The sequence below is a fragment of the Artibeus jamaicensis genome, unplaced genomic scaffold (genome assembly GCF_021234435.1).
Source record: "Artibeus jamaicensis isolate MK-2021 breed Jamaican fruit bat unplaced genomic scaffold, CSHL_Jam_final contig_685, whole genome shotgun sequence".
NCBI classification, from domain to species: Eukaryota; Metazoa; Chordata; class Mammalia; order Chiroptera; family Phyllostomidae; genus Artibeus; species Artibeus jamaicensis.
The window spans coordinates 35,802,148-35,820,793 of NW_026521924.1; the positions used below are offsets into that span (position 1 = coordinate 35,802,148).

General features: G+C 66.0%; 1 protein-coding gene across 1 annotated transcript; it reads left to right on the plus strand.

Moving 5' to 3' along the window:
• Nucleotides 1-1,569: 1,569 nt before the first annotated feature.
• On the plus strand, nucleotides 1,570-18,534 carry NTSR1 (neurotensin receptor 1). The gene is made up of 4 exons (XM_037153508.2): nucleotides 1,570-2,274; nucleotides 15,469-15,670; nucleotides 17,316-17,406; nucleotides 18,285-18,534. Exons 1-4 carry the CDS (start codon nucleotides 1,570-1,572, stop codon nucleotides 18,532-18,534), a joined length of 1,248 nt encoding a protein of 415 aa, XP_037009403.2.
• Nucleotides 18,535-18,646: the final 112 nt, after the last annotated feature.

Genomic DNA, 18,646 nt, shown 5'->3' on the forward strand with positions numbered 1-18,646 from the left:
ACCGCCAGCCCCAGCAGCAGCTTGGCCCCCGGAGCGTCCTGCTGTCCTGGACAAAACCGAGGCACCGAGAAGCAGGGACACTCGCCCAGTTAAGTAGTGGGGCCCCGTTTGAGCCCCTGTGGCTCCACTGGCTGTACTGGCTTCAGATGGGTGGGGGAGGGGCACGCTGGTGTTTGCGCCGAAAGCTAAACGTTTGACCGCGTAGTTTCTTGTGCGGGCCTGCCCTGGGGAGAACACAGGATTCGGTGAAGCAGGCAAGTCCAAGGTTAGCCGAGAACAGGAATACGTATGGTCCCAGGCTGGTGGTAATCAATCAGCTCATTAGGCTGAACTTCACGCCGGGGCGGGGCGGGACCCTGAGCTGGGCGGGGCTTCCTCCCTTTGGTCCCCCTTCCCTCATCGCCCCGCCCGCCACTGCCCACCGGGTTCCCTATTCCCAGCACGGCAGGTGCAGCCAGCCCACGTGGGGACAGAGCTGGCCCCGAGGCTGTGACCCCAGACCACCCTCCCCAAACCCCACCCAGCTCAGGGTCTCCTGGGGCCTTCAGGTGACAAAACCCAGGCAGTGATAAGGCAGCCAGGGTGCAGGCGCACACCCGCAGCGAACGCCCCAGGGTGCCGGGATCAGGAACCCAGACAACCTGGGGGGGGAGGGTTTGTATTGTTTCCAGCTTTCTGCCCCACTCACCCACCCCACCCAGTGTGGGAGCGCCCCAGGGCGCCAGCTTCTGGCTCTGCGCAGGCGCCCCAGGAGGGAGAGGCAACTCAACCACCGCAGCAGGAAGCCCACCATGGCCCCCTCTTCCCCGCTGAGGGAGCTGGGGGTGAGAAGGAGGCGTCTCCTTCCTGGGGGCGTGAAAGTTGGGAAACGGCAGAGGAGGGCGTGTTGCCGGGGGGAGGGAGCTTGGAAACAGCCAATATCCCTACGCGCCCGCTGGAATCCAGTTCCCTGGGGCGCTCCGCGCGGCCTGGATTGCCCCTGCTAGAGCGCGGGGCCGACCGCAGGCCGCGCACTCGGGCTGGGCGGGGACAGCTTCTGGGGCCGCCTCCTCCTTCCTCCGGCGCCCCCCAGGCTGGGCGCGCCGCGGAGCCGCCGACTCAGTAGAGGCGTGGAAGCCGTGAGGGCGCGGGCGCGGAGGTGTGCGGTGCGGGCGTGCGCGGAGGGCGCGAGCAAAGAAGTGAGCGCGCCGGCTACCCTGCGTGCGCTCCGCTCGTCGCCACAGGTTCGCCCAGCAGCCCGAGCCCGGTGGGAGATCCGGAGGCAGCTGCGGCAGGAGCGGAGCCGGGAGGGAACCCGCAGCCGGGAGCCTGGAGTCGGTGGAGGAGCGGGACCCACAGCGCACCGTGAGCGCAAGCCCCGAGCGCTCCGGGGTGCCGCGGTCGGGTTCCCGCGCTTCCCGCTGGAAGACGCGCCCCATCGCTCTTTCGAGCTCTCGCCTGGGGCTGCCCCGATCCCGCCCCCGTCGGAGACGCGCTGCCTACCTCTGTCTGGACTTACAGCGGTGGAGGCGCCAGACCGAGCCTAGACCCCGACAAGCGGCGCGCTGCACCCCGCCCAGCATGCCTACCATGCGCCTCAATAGCTCAGCGCCGGGCTCCCAGGGCGCCAACCCCTTCCCGCTGCCGTCGTCGGGACTGGATGAGGCGTTGCTGGCCCCAAACTTCTCCAATGGCTCCGGCAACGCGTCGCAGGCCGCGGGAGCCTCTTCCGTCAGCGACCTGGACGTGGACACGGACGTCTACTCCAAGGTGCTGGTGACTGTGGTGTACCTGGCGCTCTTCGCGGTGGGCACGGTGGGCAACGCGGTGACCGCGTGCACGCTGGCGCGCAAGAAGTCGCTGCAGAACCTGCAGAGCACGGTGCACTACCACCTGGGCAGCCTGGCGCTGTCCGACCTTCTGACGCTGCTGCTGGCCATGCCCGTGGAGCTGTACAACTTCGTCTGGGTGCACCACCCCTGGGCCTTCGGCGACGCCGGCTGCCGGGGCTACTATTTCCTGCGCGACGCCTGCACCTACGCCACCGCCCTCAACGTGGCCAGCCTGAGCGTGGAGCGATACCTGGCCATCTGCCACCCCTTCAAGGCCAAGACCCTCATGTCCCGCAGCCGCACCAAGAAGCTCATCAGCGCCATCTGGGTCGCCGCGGGCCTCCTGGCCCTGCCCATGCTCTTCGTCATGGGCCAGCAGAACCGTAGCACCGACGGCCAGCACCCTGGCGGCCTGGTGTGCACCCCGGTTGTGAGTGCTCCTGCCATCAAGGTCGTCATCCAGGTAAGCAGTCTTTTGGGGGGAGCTGGGAAGAAACCGGGGTCTCACCTGGGGCACGTCCTCAGGGAGGCCCCAGTGTGCCTCCTTCCTTTACCACCAAAGTCGCTTCCCGTGCGTGTGCCCAGGGACACCTGACTCCTGGGAAGAGGACGCAGGCGGCTCGGGGCTCGGGAGCAGCCTGAACCCCCTCCTGGTCGCCTTTCACCCCGGGGTTGCCAGTTCTCAGCCCTCGTCCAACCCCCTGGCGTTGTCTCGGAGTTCAGGAGCCCTGGGCCGTGGCCTCCCCGGGGGCACCGGCGTCCCCGTGTGCTGGCCCCTCCGGAGGAAAGTCCCTTCTGTGGGCTTCTCCACCAGCATCTGTCCCAGGAGACTGGGTCTGTCTGTCTGCAGCAGGTGCCCCCACCCTGGCTGCCTGGGTCCCCCACACACACTTGAGAGACAGCTGAGCCTGGTGCTTGGTTTAGTAGTCTTGGTTCCCCCACGTGAGCCCCAACCCCAGCAGGCAGAGGGCTCGAGGGGCAGCGGCAGGAGTTCTGGCAGGTCCTGTGCCCAGAAGAGCTCCGCGGTGGCCCTGTTGTCCTTGCTGAGGAGAGCCTGAAGTGTCTGGGCATGGTGGCGGGGGGGGGGGGCACTGTGTGAGGCGAACAGCCCGGCAGGCCGGCGGCCAGCTGCCCTGGAGGGTCTGAGCAAAGTGCAGGGAACCCAGCTGGGTGGGGCCCTGGGTGGGACCCCGCCCTGGTGGTCCTCAGGGATTGAGGGACCTGGCCCGGCCGGTGATCCTCCTCCGCTCCCCCAAAGAAGGCTTTTCAAGCAGAAGCTGCCAGGGAAGGGACCCCACAGAGGAAGAGCAGGCAGAAGTACTGCTGGGAACGGCGTCTCCGCCCCAGGGTGTGGGTGGCCATGGCCGTGCAGGACGGGATGGGGATGCCAGCGCGGGAGGGTCTGGGTGGGGCGGAGGAGGGGACCCGAGCCACACCTGCCTCCCGGACTCTGGGTGCTGCCTCTGAAGCCCAGTGGGGCGGGGCCGGCAGAGGGGCGGGGGCCCTGGCCGGGAGGTCGCAATAAATCTAAGGGACCCCCTCACCTGTGCTGAGAACGTGTGTCTGCAGTGCCCCTGTGTGAAGAGACCCCCTTTCCCAAGGAGCCACGCAGGGCCGAGTCAGAGAAGAGCTGCCCCCCTGCGCCCCCCCACCTTCCCTGCGCTCCAGGCCAGGGCACCCCCAGAGAGTACGGTCACCACCCCCTTCTTCGAGGTCCCGTTGCTTTTCCCCAGACCCTGTCTTTGACCGGCTGTGCCCAGGGGCCTCCCCGGCCCGTGTTGGGGGGTTGGGCGGGCAGCAGCCACACCACCTGCCCTCGAAGGTGCGACGCCACGGCCGGGTCCGGTCGGCAGCAGGCTGCCCGGCCAGAGACGCCCGCACGCAGACCCTGAGTGCGGGGTCAGCAGTCGTCGGGGTCTGTCCTCATCAAACCCAGGGCAGAGGGGGCACAGCCCCCACAGAGAGCCCCCCTCTGACCCCCGTTCGTCCCACGGAACAGACGCCTCCCAAAGGGCCGAGGCTCTGGGTCTGTGGCGGGGGGGCTGCAACACCCAGAGCCTGGGGGGCGTTCTGGGCCGCTTCGTGGGACGCTTGTCCACGTGTCCCGGGGTGACAGCTGCCCTGAGACTCCAGTGTCCGCCCCAGGCTGCTCTGATGGCGTTGCTTCCGGGGACGTGGCCTTGGCCCACCCCCTTCCCCTCTTCCATGGGCCCCCGCATCTCTGGAGGGGGTCCCCTTCCCCCCCGCCATGCTCCATCCCGGCTTCCTGGCCACTGGGCAGATCTGGGCCCACTTCCCCTGCTTTTAAAGTGACTCCTGGCCGAGTCCCCATGCGTCCCCCGTGTCCTCTGGGTTGGGGGTCCGCCAATCTCATGGTCCCTCTCCGCAACGCGGCCCCTCCTGGCACTTGCAAACAAGTCCTGTTTGAAACTGAGGTAGTTTGGCGGTCAGGTTTTCGAGCGACTTTGAACTGCAGTGAACAGGGCGAGGCGCTGCTGAGTGTGTTGGGCTCGGGGGCAAGTGACAGGCTGAGCCAAGCCCAAGGGGGCGGCGGGGCAGGGCGGCCCCAGTCAGCAGGGCGGCTGCCTCATCTCCCGGCCAGGCCCTGCTCTGACCCCGACCGGTCCGAACACACTGTCAGTCATGGGGACGGTGTCAGGAACAGAGGACACTGTGTGTGAGCGAGTGGTCGCGTGTCCGTCCCCTGAGGAAGTCCCCCCGAGGCCCAGGGCTGCCCCCTCTGTCCACTGAGGCATCTCTGAGGCTCTGGCCGTCCTCGCGTGTCCCTGCCCTCGGGGGCCGGCGCTCCGACCTCAGATGTGCTCCTGGTCCTGCTGTGACCGGCTCTCTGTCAGTGGCGTCAGGTGGGGCAGGGGCGGCCCCTCGAGACCCGTGTACAAAGTGGAGGAAAATGAAACCAGGCCCGTGGTCACCGTCTCGGTGTCTCCGTCCCCTGCCACTGGCTGCGGCCAGTGAGCCCCCCCCGCCCCGGGAGAGGGACATCTGTTTCAGGACTGGGCTATAAACTGCAGGAGTGGGAAGCAGCGTTCATCCCGAGCGCCGACCACAGACTCCCTTCCCTGGTGTCTCCGGGGCCTCTGGCCTTAGGGCTTTATGTTGAGGGCCGCGGTCCGTTCCGAGTGAACGTCTCTCTAGGGCACCAGGCACAAGGGCTCTTTTTGCAGATGGATCGGAAAGGCCGTGAGTCCTCCGACCCGGCTCCTCCTCCCCCAGAGCCGTCAGCTGGCCCGGGTCCTTTGCTCTCCACGTGCAGGTCAGAGTCCAGGTCAGAATCGGTGCTGCGGTCCGTGCGCATCGGAAGCCCGCGGCGGTTCCGAGCGGCTCTGACTGGGGCTGTGCTCAACGCAAGGCCAGTGTGGGCTCGTGGCCCCGTCCGGAGCCTGTCACGGGCCAACTCGGTGCCTCCCGGGTCGTCCCAGGCCCCTCCCTTTCAGCAGGCAGACCCCCCACACAGAAACCCGTCGTATTTGTTCCTGTGATGACGGCTGTCGGCTGTCAACACACTTCCACACCTGTTCGAGGTCTGGTGATACCGTTCACACCTGACCCTGCCCACCCCTCCCTCTTCACCTGCAGGTCTCTCTCTCTCTCCCTCTCTTTTAAGAAGATTGTATTTATTATTTATTTTTAGACAGGGGAAGGGAGGGAGAAAGAGAGAAACATCAGTGTGTGGTTGGCTCTTGTGCACCCCCTCCTGGCGACTTGGCCCACCACTCAGGGATGTGCCCTGACTGGAAATTGAACCAGCGACCCTTTGGTTCAAAGGCTGGCGCTCAATCCACTGAGCCACACCAGCGGAGGCTGTTAATTTGTAATTCTTTTTTAAAGAGTGAGAGAAACGCCAATGGGCTGTTCCACTGATTGGTGCCTCATGGGTTGATTCTTGTGGGAGCCCTGACCAGGGATCAAACCCATAACCGGTGCCTCACTCGGCAGGTTCCAGCCACTCGGCCACCCCTGCTCTGAAAGTCACAGTCAGGAAAATGTCCTCAAGAACAGAAACGGGTGGGTGACGGTGGGCTCACCCTGTGCGTCCCCCCCTTGGGGACCAGAGTCTCCCCCTGTGGCTGGTCCAGTGCCTGCAAACCGCCGCCTGGTCCGCCGAGCCCAGTCGTGTAGCTGTTGACACAGGAGACACGGCCCAGGGCCCCTCCAGGGAGACTTCTGTGGACCTGAAGCGCCGCCACGTTAAAAAATGTCTGCGGTAGTTGATGGGAAGAGACTGCGCTCAGAGGGATTGTTGAAACAATGTTGCAAAAGGGCACGTAAGAGCCCGAGGAACAAAGCCGGAGCTGGCGGAGACTGCGGCCCTGTTTGGGGAAGCTCAGACAGAGAACATCTTTAGCCCTTTGTCTGCTGAGAGGTGAATTGATTTATTGCAAATTCCAGCCACTCCCCCTCGTCCTGTGTGAGGGCTGAGAGCCTTCTTCGGAGAGCCCTGCTCTCTGCTACCTCCAGACGGCTCCTTCACTGAAACCCATGCCGCTTCCAGCCCCCGGAGCATGGGGGAGCCCTGGGGGAGCCTGGGACTGTTGGGGTGACCCCCTTTCAGGAATTAAGCCCAAACCGCCGGTGGAGGTCAGTGTCCGGGGCAACTGTAAGTCCCTAGTTGGGCCGCACACGCTCTGGCTCCTGAGGGTCAGGGGGGAGTAGAAGTCCGTCTGGGCCATGTCCTTGGGGACACGTGTCCTCAGGGAGACCCGTGCGCCGGGCTGTGCAGGACATCCTGCTTTGGAGCCGAAGTCAAGCACTAACTCTGCTCTAACTGAGCCGCCTGGGCTCAGCGCCCAGCAGGACACACACGGACGGAAGCAGCTGTCCAGGTCGGTATTTATTTCCCGGATGAGGGTGAAGCCTGCGCTTCAGTACCGACCCCTCCCCCAGGCCCCCCTGGCCTGGGCTCACCCTCCACTCCCACCAGAACCCCCTGGGGGGTACGCGGCGGGGGTCCAGGGTCCTTCTGGAGAAGGACAGAGGGCCCCTCTGGACTGTCCTCACTGTGGGGACCCCCAAAACATCACCTGTTTACCACCCCCAGCAGTGGGCCTGGGGAGGCCGGGCCGACCCAGGAAAGTTCTGTGGCTCCTGCAGAACCCGTTGGGGGGCCTCCTGAAGGTCCACCATCGTCCACAACAGTAGGTCAGGGGCGAGGGTGACAGGGCAGGAGGCAGGATGGAGAGAGGACACCCAAGGCTCCTTCGTCCCACAGCGGCCCTCCTGCTGAGTCTGTTTAATGGGGTCCTTCCCTGACCTTTGAAACTAACTCACAAAGTCGATGGGGCACCCCAGGATCAGCTCCCCCGAACTGGGCGCTGGGGTCACACTGCAGGACTCAGGCCGGGGACTCCAGGGAGGCCGGTTCCCAGGAGCCGGCTGCCTGGCCACAGCCCTGGGTTCCCGCCCCCCAGGGTGGGCTGCTGTCAGAGGTCGTGTTTCCAGTGTTTAGACCCAGAGAGAGACAGACGTCGGGGTGAGGGAGAGACAGACGTCGGGGTGAGGGAGAAATGTCCGTCCGCTGCTTCCCGTAGGGGCCCCGACCGGGAGTCGAACCCGAAACCTTTTGGTGTTCGGGACACCGCTCTGACCAGCTGAGCCCCCGGCCTGGGCAGGGTGGGCTCTCTGTGACCAAAACCAGGGAGGGGCCGGTCCCCACAGCAGGGGGCAGGCTTTATGGGACTCGTCACTCCGCATCCGCCCTGTGAGGGGTCCACTGTCCCCACTGGCCACACGCGGACCCAGGAGACCCCCAGCCAGGCTCCCGTGCGGGGCAGGCCCTTCAGCACAGAGAAACCCTCACGGGGCAGCCGTGTCCTGCCCGTCCTGTGCCCCTCAGCCCAGGGCCGGCCGGTTTGCAGGGGCGTCCTGGGGGCGGCGTGGGCTGGGGCCGGCGCCCCTCACAGCCGCCTTTGGTCTAGGACAAGCCCCTCCTCCCCACGCCACCACTTTGCCCCCTGGTTCAGCTTCCCTCCTGCCCCTCCCGCCCCTCTCTCCTGTTGGGGTTGGGGTTGGGGTCACAGTGGGAGGCCCAGGCAGGGGAACATGGCCCAGTCTGCGTGAAAGGGGCCTTGCGTCGGGCAGCTTCGAAGTTCCGGCGTGTTCTCCAGTGGGACAGCACCGCGGGCCCCGGTCAGGCGTGGCACGTCCTGGTGGAGAGCGAGGCGCCTGGGCAGGCTGGGCGTGGAGTGTCGCAGCCCTGAACACACGGGGCGGCAGCTCTGGACTTGCAGACTTGGGAGCTGAAGAGTCTCCTGCAGCAAGCGGATGGGACTTCGGGAGGAGCTGCAGGGAGAAAACGTGTCTTCATTCGGTCACGACAGGAAGCCGCCTCCGCGGCCCGGGGCCCTGCCCGAGGCTCCTCCACACCATCCTCCGAGTCCTGGCTCCAGGCTGGCAAAGCCTCACGCAGCTTCGGGGACACCACTGTCCCCGGGAGTCAGCCCGGGGTCGCCCCAGCGTTCCAGGTTGGGCAGAGAGTTCTAGAAACCTGGGCCCCAGTGGACGCACTCAGGGTCTGGGTGGGCAGCTGGGACGACACGGCTTCCGGGGGCGGGAGAGAGACACGGAGGGGCAGGGAGGGGCACCACCTGCTGATGGCCACTCATGACCAGGGTCCCAGCTGATGGGGAAGAAGGTGAGCTGGCGAGCTGGCCGAGTGTGAGGAATCTCGGCCGGGAGGGACACTTGGTGAAGCCTGTGACAGCTGGCACGTGGCCGTGCGGTCCCCGGCTCTGACCTTCCCTGCCACGCTGGACATGCTCTGCCCGCCCGCGTGCAGCGCCTCGAAGTTTGAGTCTGGTGCGTGGTTGGTGCGCTGTTTGCCTGGGCCCCCCCCAACCCGGCATGGACGCCACCTCCGGGGAAGGGACTGCCTGGCGGTGAGGTCACGCTGGGGCCCCCACGGCGAGGCCAGACACCCCCTGACCCCCCTTCAGCCCTAGGAGGACACTAGAAGGCGGCCTCACCAGAACCTGTCCCCGCGCCCCTGCCCCCGCCAGAGCCAGAGAAGCACATTTCTGTTGTTCTGCTGCTGCTCCATCCCTGCTTCTTTGTTGGAGCCACCAAGCCAAGACGGTCGCGGCCTTTCATTCATTCATTCATGCAGCATCTGAGTGACCCGGGCCGGGGGCGGGAGTGCACCAGGCTCCATCCCCGGCAGGAGCCCTGGGCAGCGTGTGCCCCTAACTGCAGGAAAGAGTGGAGGGCCCGAGCCGCCCTCTCCCAGGACCCAGGCAGGGGGGCAGTGCCAGGTCTCAGGGAGCCTGCGCCTCAGAGGCCACCCTGTCCCCACTCGGTCCCAGCTCCGTGGCCAGCCCCATTCACGGTTCTGGAAATTGCTGCGATTTTGGCAGCAGAAGAGGTGGGGGGAGGCAGGCAGGGGGGGAAAATGCCTCATTTGCTTTCCTCAAAGGCTGCCGTGGTTCAGCCAGATTGCGGCTCTCTCCAACACAACCCCAGCAGTGCAGGCCTGGAGCTCCCGCGCCTCACACACGAACCAATTATGTCTTTGTGACAAACCGTTATTAGGAGGGAGATTAAGTCCCTTTCGTGGGTGGAGGGATGGTGCAGACCGAGGGGCCGGGGACTGGATGAGGCGCCCCGAACGGCCGCCCCACCCCCGCCCCGCCCCCACTGCCCAGAGCCCGGGCCGGGGCCCCCCCCCCCCCCCCGTCTGCGAGGCCACGCCCCTCCTGAGGGCCAGCCTTCCAGGGGAACGGCCCCCCTTTACGGGCAGGAAGCAGGCCCCCTCCAAGGAGGGCCAGCACCGGGTGCTTGACCCTCCCTGCCCCTCACTCCCGGTGAGAAAGTCGGGGTCTGGGCGCCTTGCTCGCCCACCTCACACGCCCGTGCTCTGGGCCTGCAGCTCATGGAAGCCGCTCACAGAGAAGCGTCGTCTCAGGACGGAGAGAAGGGGGGCCTTTAACCGACATGACTGTGCTGCCCAGGATGTGCTTTGGGGGGACGCGGGCACCCGAGGGCCCTCCAGCGGCCCTCGCCTGCCCCTTTCCTAACCGACCGATTTTGTCCTGAGAGGACCCCACCCAGCCAGGCTCACCTGAGCATGAGGGCTGACAGGGGAGGGGTGCGGCGGGGGGGTGCAGGAGCCCTAACCACAGCCATTGGGGGGGGAAGCCCCAGGAGGGGGGTGGCCAAAGGGGCACAGAGTGTCACATCCTGAGGGGTACAGGCAGGGCACAAAGTCCCCTCCAAGCCTGGGGACTTGGGAAGAAACAGCCAAACGTCGGCTGAGCTGTGACGAGTCCCTCCCATGGGGGCCTCGGGGGCCGGCCCCCAGCCCTCCTCCGTCAGCCACTGGGCTCCGGGCCACCGTAATCAGCTCTCCCTAAGGCACGAGGCAGCACTAATTCTATTGGAAGGAGCCAAGACGCTGGGTTCAGAGCCAGATGTCTACAGGAACCAGAGGGACCAACCCTGTCGGCGGGCAGGAATTCGAAATTGCAAAGCAACAGGATATTTGCTAAACTGCCCACACAGTTACGTGGCAGGAGAACATTCAAAATCATGGGGCTAGAGACTCAGCTGCTGGCGAGGACGGGCACACGGAGGACGTCAGGCCCAGCTGCACCGGGCGGAGGGGGGGGGCAGGCCCCAGGCCCGGCTTCGGCTGCAGCGGGAAGGGAAGCACCCCGAGTGCCGCCGGTGCCTGCTCCGGGCTCCGGCCGGCAGCGCGGCGGGGCCCAGGTGTGCAGGGCCTCGCCGTCCCACTCGCGGCTGAGGGGTTTGGAACAACCTCCTGGGAGCCCACTCAGTCCCGTGCAGCTGCCGCCAGGGGGTCCTGGTCAGGACCCGCCCCCGCTCTCCCCGCCGCGGTCGGGGCACACTCGCCGGGCCTGCGCGGCTCGTCCACACTCGGCCTCCTTCTCACTCCAGTTCTGTCGGGCGCCAGGGCGGGCGCCGTGCGCCGGGGCCTGGCGCCACCCCCTGCCCCCTGCTCTGACCCCTGCCCTTGCCAGGGGCCTTTCAAGTCCAGCCAAGGGCTTTCCAAGCCCCTTTGCTGCTGTGGGGCAGGCGTCACGGAGATCCGAACATTCACATGGCCTTTTAACCAGCGGATATTTAAACTCGGTGAGGGGCTCCCCGCCCCATTCTGGGAGGCGCAGGCAGCCCAGCTGCTGCGTCCAGGGCAGAAGCTCTCGGCTCAGGCCAGGCCTCCAGTGCCGGCCCTGTGTGCTGCCCGGGGGAGGGGCCCGTCCTGCCCCCACAGGGAGGACACCGCCCTGGCACAGGTGGAGGGGAAGCCACCTCCCTAATCTGATTGAGAGTCGCCCAGAGGCCCAGCCGGAGCCAGGGTGGCAGCGAAGCCGGGAGCAGACAGGATGCGGCTCCACAGGGGCCTCTGTTCTGCCAAGGTCCCTCGCAGTCCGGCGCCGGGTGGGGGGACACCCGCACAGGGCCTGGAGCGCCCGCCTGCCCCTCCTCAGAGGACAGGGAGGCTCTGGGGACAGGTGGGGTGTTCTGGACGGCCCCTGCCCCTGGCTGGCCTGGTCCCTCCCACCCCGGTCTGCCCCAGCAGGGCCGCTGGGTCTGCAGCGTTGGTCACTGTCCGAGGTGCTGAATCTGAGGCTCCTGGGACCAGAGCCCCCTCTCCACTCGGAGTCCAGTGACTGGGGCCGGGCAGAGGGGCGGGCAGAGGAAGGACAGAGGTGGACAGACGTCAGCCCTGAGACGTCACCAAGGACTGGAAGTCATTCTCCATAGTGTTCCGTTACCACCCCCCAAAAACGTGTCCCCTCTAGGGAGCTGGGGGTGGCACCCACCCAGCAAAACTTGGCTGGTGAGGATGGATCCCTCGCCCTTGTCCGGCTGTCACCCTGCTCCTCACGCTCCTTCAAGTTCATTGCTGTCTGCTGTGGACCTGCCCAAGACGTGCGAAGTGAGCACTCCACCGAGGGTCAGACCGGGATGCAGCTCCAGCCGGCCTCGTTCCTGGGCCTGCCTTTTTTCTCCCATAAGCTGAGGGCACCAGGAAGAAAGGTCCTTCCTTCCCACCTGGCCGCAGCCACCAGGTGAGCCAAGGTGGGCGCCACAGCCCCCCAGGAGTGACAGAGGAGGAAGTGGTCAGATGCTTCGGGGTGTACCACTGTCAGCTCTCTGCGCTGCAGGGCCCCACTCCCACCCCACCGGGCTGGGGCTCAAGGGCAGGCAAGGTCATGCCACCTGTCGGATGCATGGGTGCTGTGGTGGCCGCAAACACCCTGTCCCTAAAGGCACAGCCTACGGCGAGCCTGTCCATCGTGGCATTCATTGACCAGCTGATGTTCGCTCGGAGCCCGCGGTCTGCCTCCGAGGGGCAAGTTGGGCGCCGCTGCTGGGCCCGAGAATCCTGAGTTCTCCTGGGTCGGTGACGGTCCCTCGATCCTGCTGGAAGGAACCCTGACACCCAACGGGTCAGCAGACCGGTCCCCAGGCACAGGGAGTGGCGAGGGCTGCCACCTGCGGCCACAAAAGCCTGGGCCCGGGAGGCGGCCACACGTCCCAGCACAGTGCCAGCGGCAGCTCGGAGGTGGTGCGGTGCCGCAGCCCCACGGGTACTGCCGGAGGAGTAGTGCTTGTCACACTCTTCCCTCAGAAGCGATTGAGGACGGTGCCGAGTGAGTGGTGAGACGCCAGCAGCTTCCGCCTGTGGCTCTGAGCGTGGCGTCTGGCTGCCGTCGGCCGAAGGCAGTGAGCCACCAGGGAAGCGCTGGTCGCAGGCACCGCATGCCCGGATCTGCGTGTCCGACTCCCACGTGGCGGCGGGCCGCTGAGTGTGCCGGGCTGAGCCGCACACAGTCCACCGGGACCCCCTCCCTACGGGGGCCTTTCAGGCAGTTAGACGGCTCCCATGGCCCCTCCGGGTCACACGGCCCGCCCTGTCCCCAGGTCATCCCATCTGCCTGGGGTTCAGAAATGCCCGCAGTTCTGGGACCGGCGAGGGCCCCGCCCCTGAGCCCACACGGGCGTTCCAGATGCTAGTCCTCGACGTGCGGCTCAGCGCGGGTCTGGCTGGTCTCCCAGACGCTTGTCACTGTGGCCCGTGTGTGCCCTGCAGGGCAGCTGACCCGTGAATGCAGGGACCCGGCGGCACCCAGAGCATTAGATGAGGGGTAGCTGAGGGCAAAATGCCACCCCGGACGATATCGGGGTGCATACAGCGGCGGCCGACCGACGTTTCTCTCCCTCTCTCTCTAAAACCCACGAGCGTGTCCTCCGGGAGGAGTTGTTAAAAGCCTCCTTCCAGCGTGCTCTCCTGGCTGGTGGGGCTGGTGCCCCCCGCCCTGCACTGACCCACGGATCAGCCTTTCCAGAAATTTCCTGGCTGTCCTTAGGTTATACGTATTTTTCCATTTGAATCTCAGAATTAGCTTGTCTGCTCCCAAATCACTGTCATGTTTTATTGGGACAAATGCACAGACCAGGCCCAGCTTGCTCATGTCCTGCATCTCCGTCCGGGGCGCCGGCTTCCCCTCCTGTGGCCGTGCTCCCATGTCCCCCTGAGGTTCTGCAGGTGGCTGTCTCTTTGCTTGTCGCTGGGGTGGGGGGTGGGCTGCTCCCCAGCTGCCAGAAGTTGGGGGGCAGAGGGCAAAAAGGGGTGCAGCCTGAGCCCCTATCCATGCCATGAGTTTTCTGAGAGAAGGCAGACCCCCAGGATTCGGGCACCCCCCTCATCCAGACTCTGTCTGGTCTCCAGGCTGGAGGGAGGGCAGGGGAAGCCCTTCCTGTCCCCTGGAGTCAGCGCTGGCCTGAGCACCGTCCCTGAGCCCTGGGCCCGGGGTCTGGTCAGGTGGGCCTGCCGGGCCAGGGCCTCCGCCCCTCACACCCAGGACCTCGGGGCCCAGGGCCTGGACCTCTTCCAGCAGCGGGAGCCCCTGGGGACCTCAGGCCAGACCCCACAGCCCACTGGCCCGGCCCTGGCCCACAGCCGGTGGCCCCACCTGACCGTTGGCGCTGTTTGTGCTGCCTGCACTTACTGAGCTGCAGTATTTTAAATGTTCCGACGTTTAAAATCCGTGTTGGACACATTCGCTCTGTTTAAATTCTGTCCAGCTGCAATGACTCACCAGGAATCCATGTGTCTCCTGGGCCCAGGCCCAGCATCTCCCAGCCCCGCTCTCCAGCTCCTGGCCTGGCCCGGAGCCTCAGGCCTTCCCAGGCTGCCCCTCATTGTCCTGCGTAAGGTGGGCTCCAAACAGAAGGCAGCGAGACAGGCAGGGGACAACCCCCCACATCTGGACCTGGGGAGACCTGGAAGGGCAGGGTGCTGGGCAGGTGGGCAGCCAGTGGTGGACGCTGGGCCAGCCAGCGTGGAAAAGGCCGTCCTCCTGAGAGATGGGGCAGCCCCGGGCGGCGTGTTTGCCTTCCAGTTTAATCGCAGCCTCGAGCAACTGGGACTTGGGGGCAGGCAGAGGCCTGGGGGGGACTGGCACACTTCTGGGGCTCCGCCAGTGCCCCCAAGAGCAGGACAGAGCCCGCCAACATCTGGAACCTCTGGTGCTGCCTGGTGGCTCTGTGGGGGTCGGGGGTACTGCAACCACAGGGCAGCACTGTGACCATCCGGGCCCTGGTGAGGGTGTCACGGTCTCCTTGTTGAGGGAGCTCTGCTCTCACGGTGAAGAGGCGGCAGGAGGGACGCCTGGAGCCCAGGGAGCCCCCAGCGCAGACCCCGGAGCCTCCCCAGGCCGCAGCCCTTCCTGGCAGTCTCTGCAGGGGCCACCCAAAGCCTCCTGGGAATCGGAAGCTGGGAACCAGCCGTGGGAGCAAGCAGGTCAGCAGGCAGGACAGAGACACCGCTGCCGGGCATGGGGCACTGCAGGGCCTGACAAGCCGGGCGCCAGGACACAACACGCCCGAGAGTACGTTAAATGAGGATGAAATCCCTACGCAGCCTTGACCCTGGCACGGCCGAGGCCTGTTCAGCAGCGCTGAGGCCCATCGGGCTGCAAGTCTCCGCACTGGTTCTGCAGCCCGTCCCAGCTCCGCCGCCCGCTGTGCTGGCCAGTCGGGAGCAGCCGTGCCACCCCGGGAAGGAGATCTGGCCACCCCCTTCCACAAGTCCAGCAAGTCCAGTCTCAGCCTGATGCCCTCGAAGGCCCAGTCAAGTCCACGTCCAGCCTCCTCTGAGCCGGGACCTTGACCAGCCCCGTCTTCGAGACCCGGTTTCCCAGACGCAGAGTGACCGGGGGGCGGGGGGAGGGTGAGAAGTGCTGATGAGAAGCCCTTCGCGGCGTGCTGGGCGGCGGGGCCGGGGAGGGTCTGTGTCCACCTGTAACCTGACCGCAGACGGTGAGGGACGCGGGGCTCAGCGTCCTGGCGAGAGGTCGGGCAGGGCAGCCTGGTGCTCGGGGGCCGTGGCCGCGGATGCTGTGCGCCCAGACCTGGGGCTGTAGGGCCTGCCCCCTTGCCACAGCCGGACACCCCAGGGTTTGCCTCCTTGATGCCTGCAGGCTCCCCCAGGGCAAGGGGCTCCCCGAGGGGCCGGGGAGGCTGCAGACGGGCTCTGAGCCAGGGGCTGGGGGCAGGCGGGGGCTCGAGTCTGTGTCTGCCGGGCTCCCCACTAGACCGAGCACCTTCCACACTCGGGCCCTAGGCCCCCGCCCGCCGGTGCACCTGACAGGCTTCCCGCCCCTTCTCTCCCCAGGTCAACACCTTCATGTCTTTCGTGCTCCCCATGGTGGTCATCTCCGTCCTCAACACCATCATCGCCAACAGGCTGACGGTCATGGTCCGCCAGGCAGGCGAGCAGGGCCAGGGGTGCACGGCCGGGGACAAGCTCTCTTCCTTCAGCATGGCCGTCGAGCCCGGCAGGATCCAGGCTCTGCGCCACGGAGTCCGGGTTTTACGTATGTGCCCGCCGGGCCCTCTGCGGGGAGGGGGGGGGCATCCAGGGTCCAGCAGAGCCGCAGGCGCCACAGCCCCAAACGGAGCAAAGTTTAAAGACCTGCAGAGTGGGCATGTCGGGGCCAAGACTCAGAGCGCTGGCTCCCCCGGGGCCGGTGCTGCTCCCGGCTGCATCCACCCACCCACCCACCATCCACCATCCACCATCATCCACCACCCATCCATCCATCATTCATTTATCCATCGTCCACCCGTCCATCCACCAACCACCATCACCCATTTATCCACCATCCACAATCCACGATCCATCCATTCATCCATCCATCCTCCATCCACCCACCTAGCCACGCACTCCCTCGCTCACTCATCAGGCATCATTCACTCATCCGCTCGCTCACTCGCTCGTCAATCCATGCACCCACTCAGCAGCCTCCTGAGCACCGACTCTGGATCAGACAGTGGCTCCCAGGGCCGGGTCACCCCAACTTTCCAGTGGGGGGGAGCACACACCCCACGAGTGCAGACAGGGGCGCGTGTGAAGAAGCAGATGCAGCGGCGCTCTGAGGAAGCAACGTCCGACTGAGACCGGCAAGACCAGGAGGCCGTCTCCGCCACAGAGCTGCAGGCTGAGGGCACGGCTGTGCCAAGGCCCTGGGGCAGGGGAGAGCTGGCAAAGGGAGTGGGGTCACGTGCCTGCCCTTTGTGGCTGGCTTGTGGCACTCAAGGCGTGTCCGGTCCTCAAGGCGTGCCCACAGAGCCTGTGTCCGCCGTGGCAGGTGGGAGGCACCCTGCTCCCCATTTTTGGAAGAACTTTCACACTTTCCCCCAGACTGGCAGCACCATTGTCCGTTCCCACCAGCAGCGGAGGAGACTCACGGTTTCCCACATCCCAGCCCAAAATGACTGCTTCCCTGGTTGGTCTGATTCTCTTCACAGCAGCCGCCCGCCGGCTGGGAGGCCGCACCTGGCCGCCATTTGGATTTCCATCTCCCTGTTCGGTGACGCTGCCTTTTCAGGGGGTTTACTGGCCACGGGTGTGTCTCCTAGGTTCAAATGTCTGCTCGGTCCTGTGTCGCCCCTGTTCGAAGTGGCTTTTTTGCTGTTTTGTTCTTGAGTTTTAGAAGTCCTCTGCCTGTTCTGGACGTTAGCCGCTATCAGGTACTCGGTCTGCAGACTGGCTCCCCGCCCTGTGTTGCTCCCCCCGGACTGTGTCCCCCGGGGACCGAAGTTTTCACTCTCCAGCACAAAACATCCGTTTTTTTCTTGCGTTGCCTGGGCCTTTGGTGTCCACCGTGGCGTCGCCGAGCGCAGAGCTGTGAGGCTTTTGCCCTAGTTTTATTCCAGGCCTTTTCTAGTTTTCGGTCTCACGCGTAGGTCCTCGATCCGTCTAGAGTTCATTTTTGTACATGCTGCACATTGTTGCATGGTGCGCGTGTAAGGCAAGGGTCCCGCTCTGTCCTCGTGCACGTGGGGCCCTGGCTCCCAGGAGCCGTTTCCGCAGATGCTGTCCTTTCCCCACCGAACGCTCACTACGCCGGGGCGCCAGCCACTCGGCCCTCCACGGAGGGCCCCTCCCCGGCTCTCACAGCGCTCAGCCGGCGGCCGCCTCCCCCGCCCCTCAGGCCCATGTCCCTGCCCCTGTCCCAGGTGCTGTGGTCGTGGCCTTCGTGGTCTGCTGGCTGCCCTACCACGTGAGGCGCCTCATGTTCTGCTATGTTTCCGGGGAGCAGTGGACCCCGTGAGTACTGACTGGGAAGCTGGTGTGGGAGTGCACTCCCCAAAATGGGTGGGTGTGGGGGCGCTGAGGGGGGCAGCTGAGGGCAGGGGTGCAGGTCAGGGGGCCCCCAGCTGCGACCAGGCCGGGGGGAGGCGGGAGGCCGTGGAGGGACAGGCGGCAGCCGGAAAGGAAGGCGGGTGCAAGGCTGGTCCGTGCGGAGACAGGGTGGGAAACGTCCATCCGGAGAGGGACGGATGGGGAAGGGCAGGCTCCCCTGGAGGGGGGAGGAGGGGAGGCAGCTGGCCTGCGGGGACAGGGACTCAGAGAGGGCGACAGCCTTCGCAGCGGGCCTTTCTGCCCTGTGGAGGGGGCTTCCTGGGAAGCTACAGGGAGCCCCAAATAATGGGTTTCCGAAACTCAGGGCTTCCTGCGGTGAAGTGAGCAGCCTGGTGAGGGATCGAGGCCCCCGTGGGTGGAGGCAAACAAGTGAAGGGTGTGGGGCCCGGCTGTCCAGGAGGCCTGGAGGTGGTCCCTGCCCCAGCTGTTTGGTTGAGACCTGGACCAGCTGAGCCCTAAAGGCCTGGGGCCTGGGAATCTGCACACAGAGGGGCAGGCGGGGGTGGGGGGGCAGCGCGAGGGGGCGGGGGTCGCTGCAGGGAGAGGCAGGGACGGGACTGAGCAGAGTGGCCACGCCCTGTGCTCAGGACTCAGTGCAGGAAGGACTGCACTCAGAACTTCCAGCTTCTCCGGAGCAGCCAGAGCCTGGGATTCATAACAAAATGCCCTCACACCCAAAACCCCCCCGACCGGTTTTGAGGCCATGGCCCCAAGCTGCCCTTCTGCGGGAGGTGGGGGCCCTGGGCCGTCTCGGCCGCGGTCTGAGCGTCCTGCGCCCCCAGGTTCCTCTACGACTTCTACCACTACTTCTACCTGCTGACCAACACGCTCTTCTACGTGAGCTCCGCCGCCAACCCCGTGCTGTACAACCTGGTCTCCGCCAGCTTCCGCCAGGCCTTCCTCGCCACGCTGGCCTGCCTCTGGCCCCGGCGGGGGCGCCGGCGGGGGAGGCCCGCCCTGTCCAGGAAGGCCAACAGTGTGTCCAGCAGCCACGCCTTTTCCAGCCACGCCACCCGCGAGACGCTGTACTAGGGCCGGGGAGGGGGCGGGGTGGGGCTGGCCAGGGACGGAATGAGGGTCTGCCGGGGGCCTAGGACCGGCGCCCACACTCTGAGACCCCGTTTCGTTCACTGGCTCCCCTCTC

Coding starts and splice junctions, on each gene's coding strand:
- NTSR1 (XM_037153508.2), top strand. CDS start 1,570: ATGCGCCTCAATAGCTCAGCGCCGGGCTCCCAGGGCGCCAACCCCTTC. Junction 15,671..17,315: donor CCACGGAGTCCGGGTTTTAC/GTATGTGCCCGC, acceptor CCCCTGTCCCAG/GTGCTGTGGTCGTGGCCTTC. Junction 17,407..18,284: donor TCCGGGGAGCAGTGGACCCC/GTGAGTACTGAC, acceptor CTGCGCCCCCAG/GTTCCTCTACGACTTCTACC.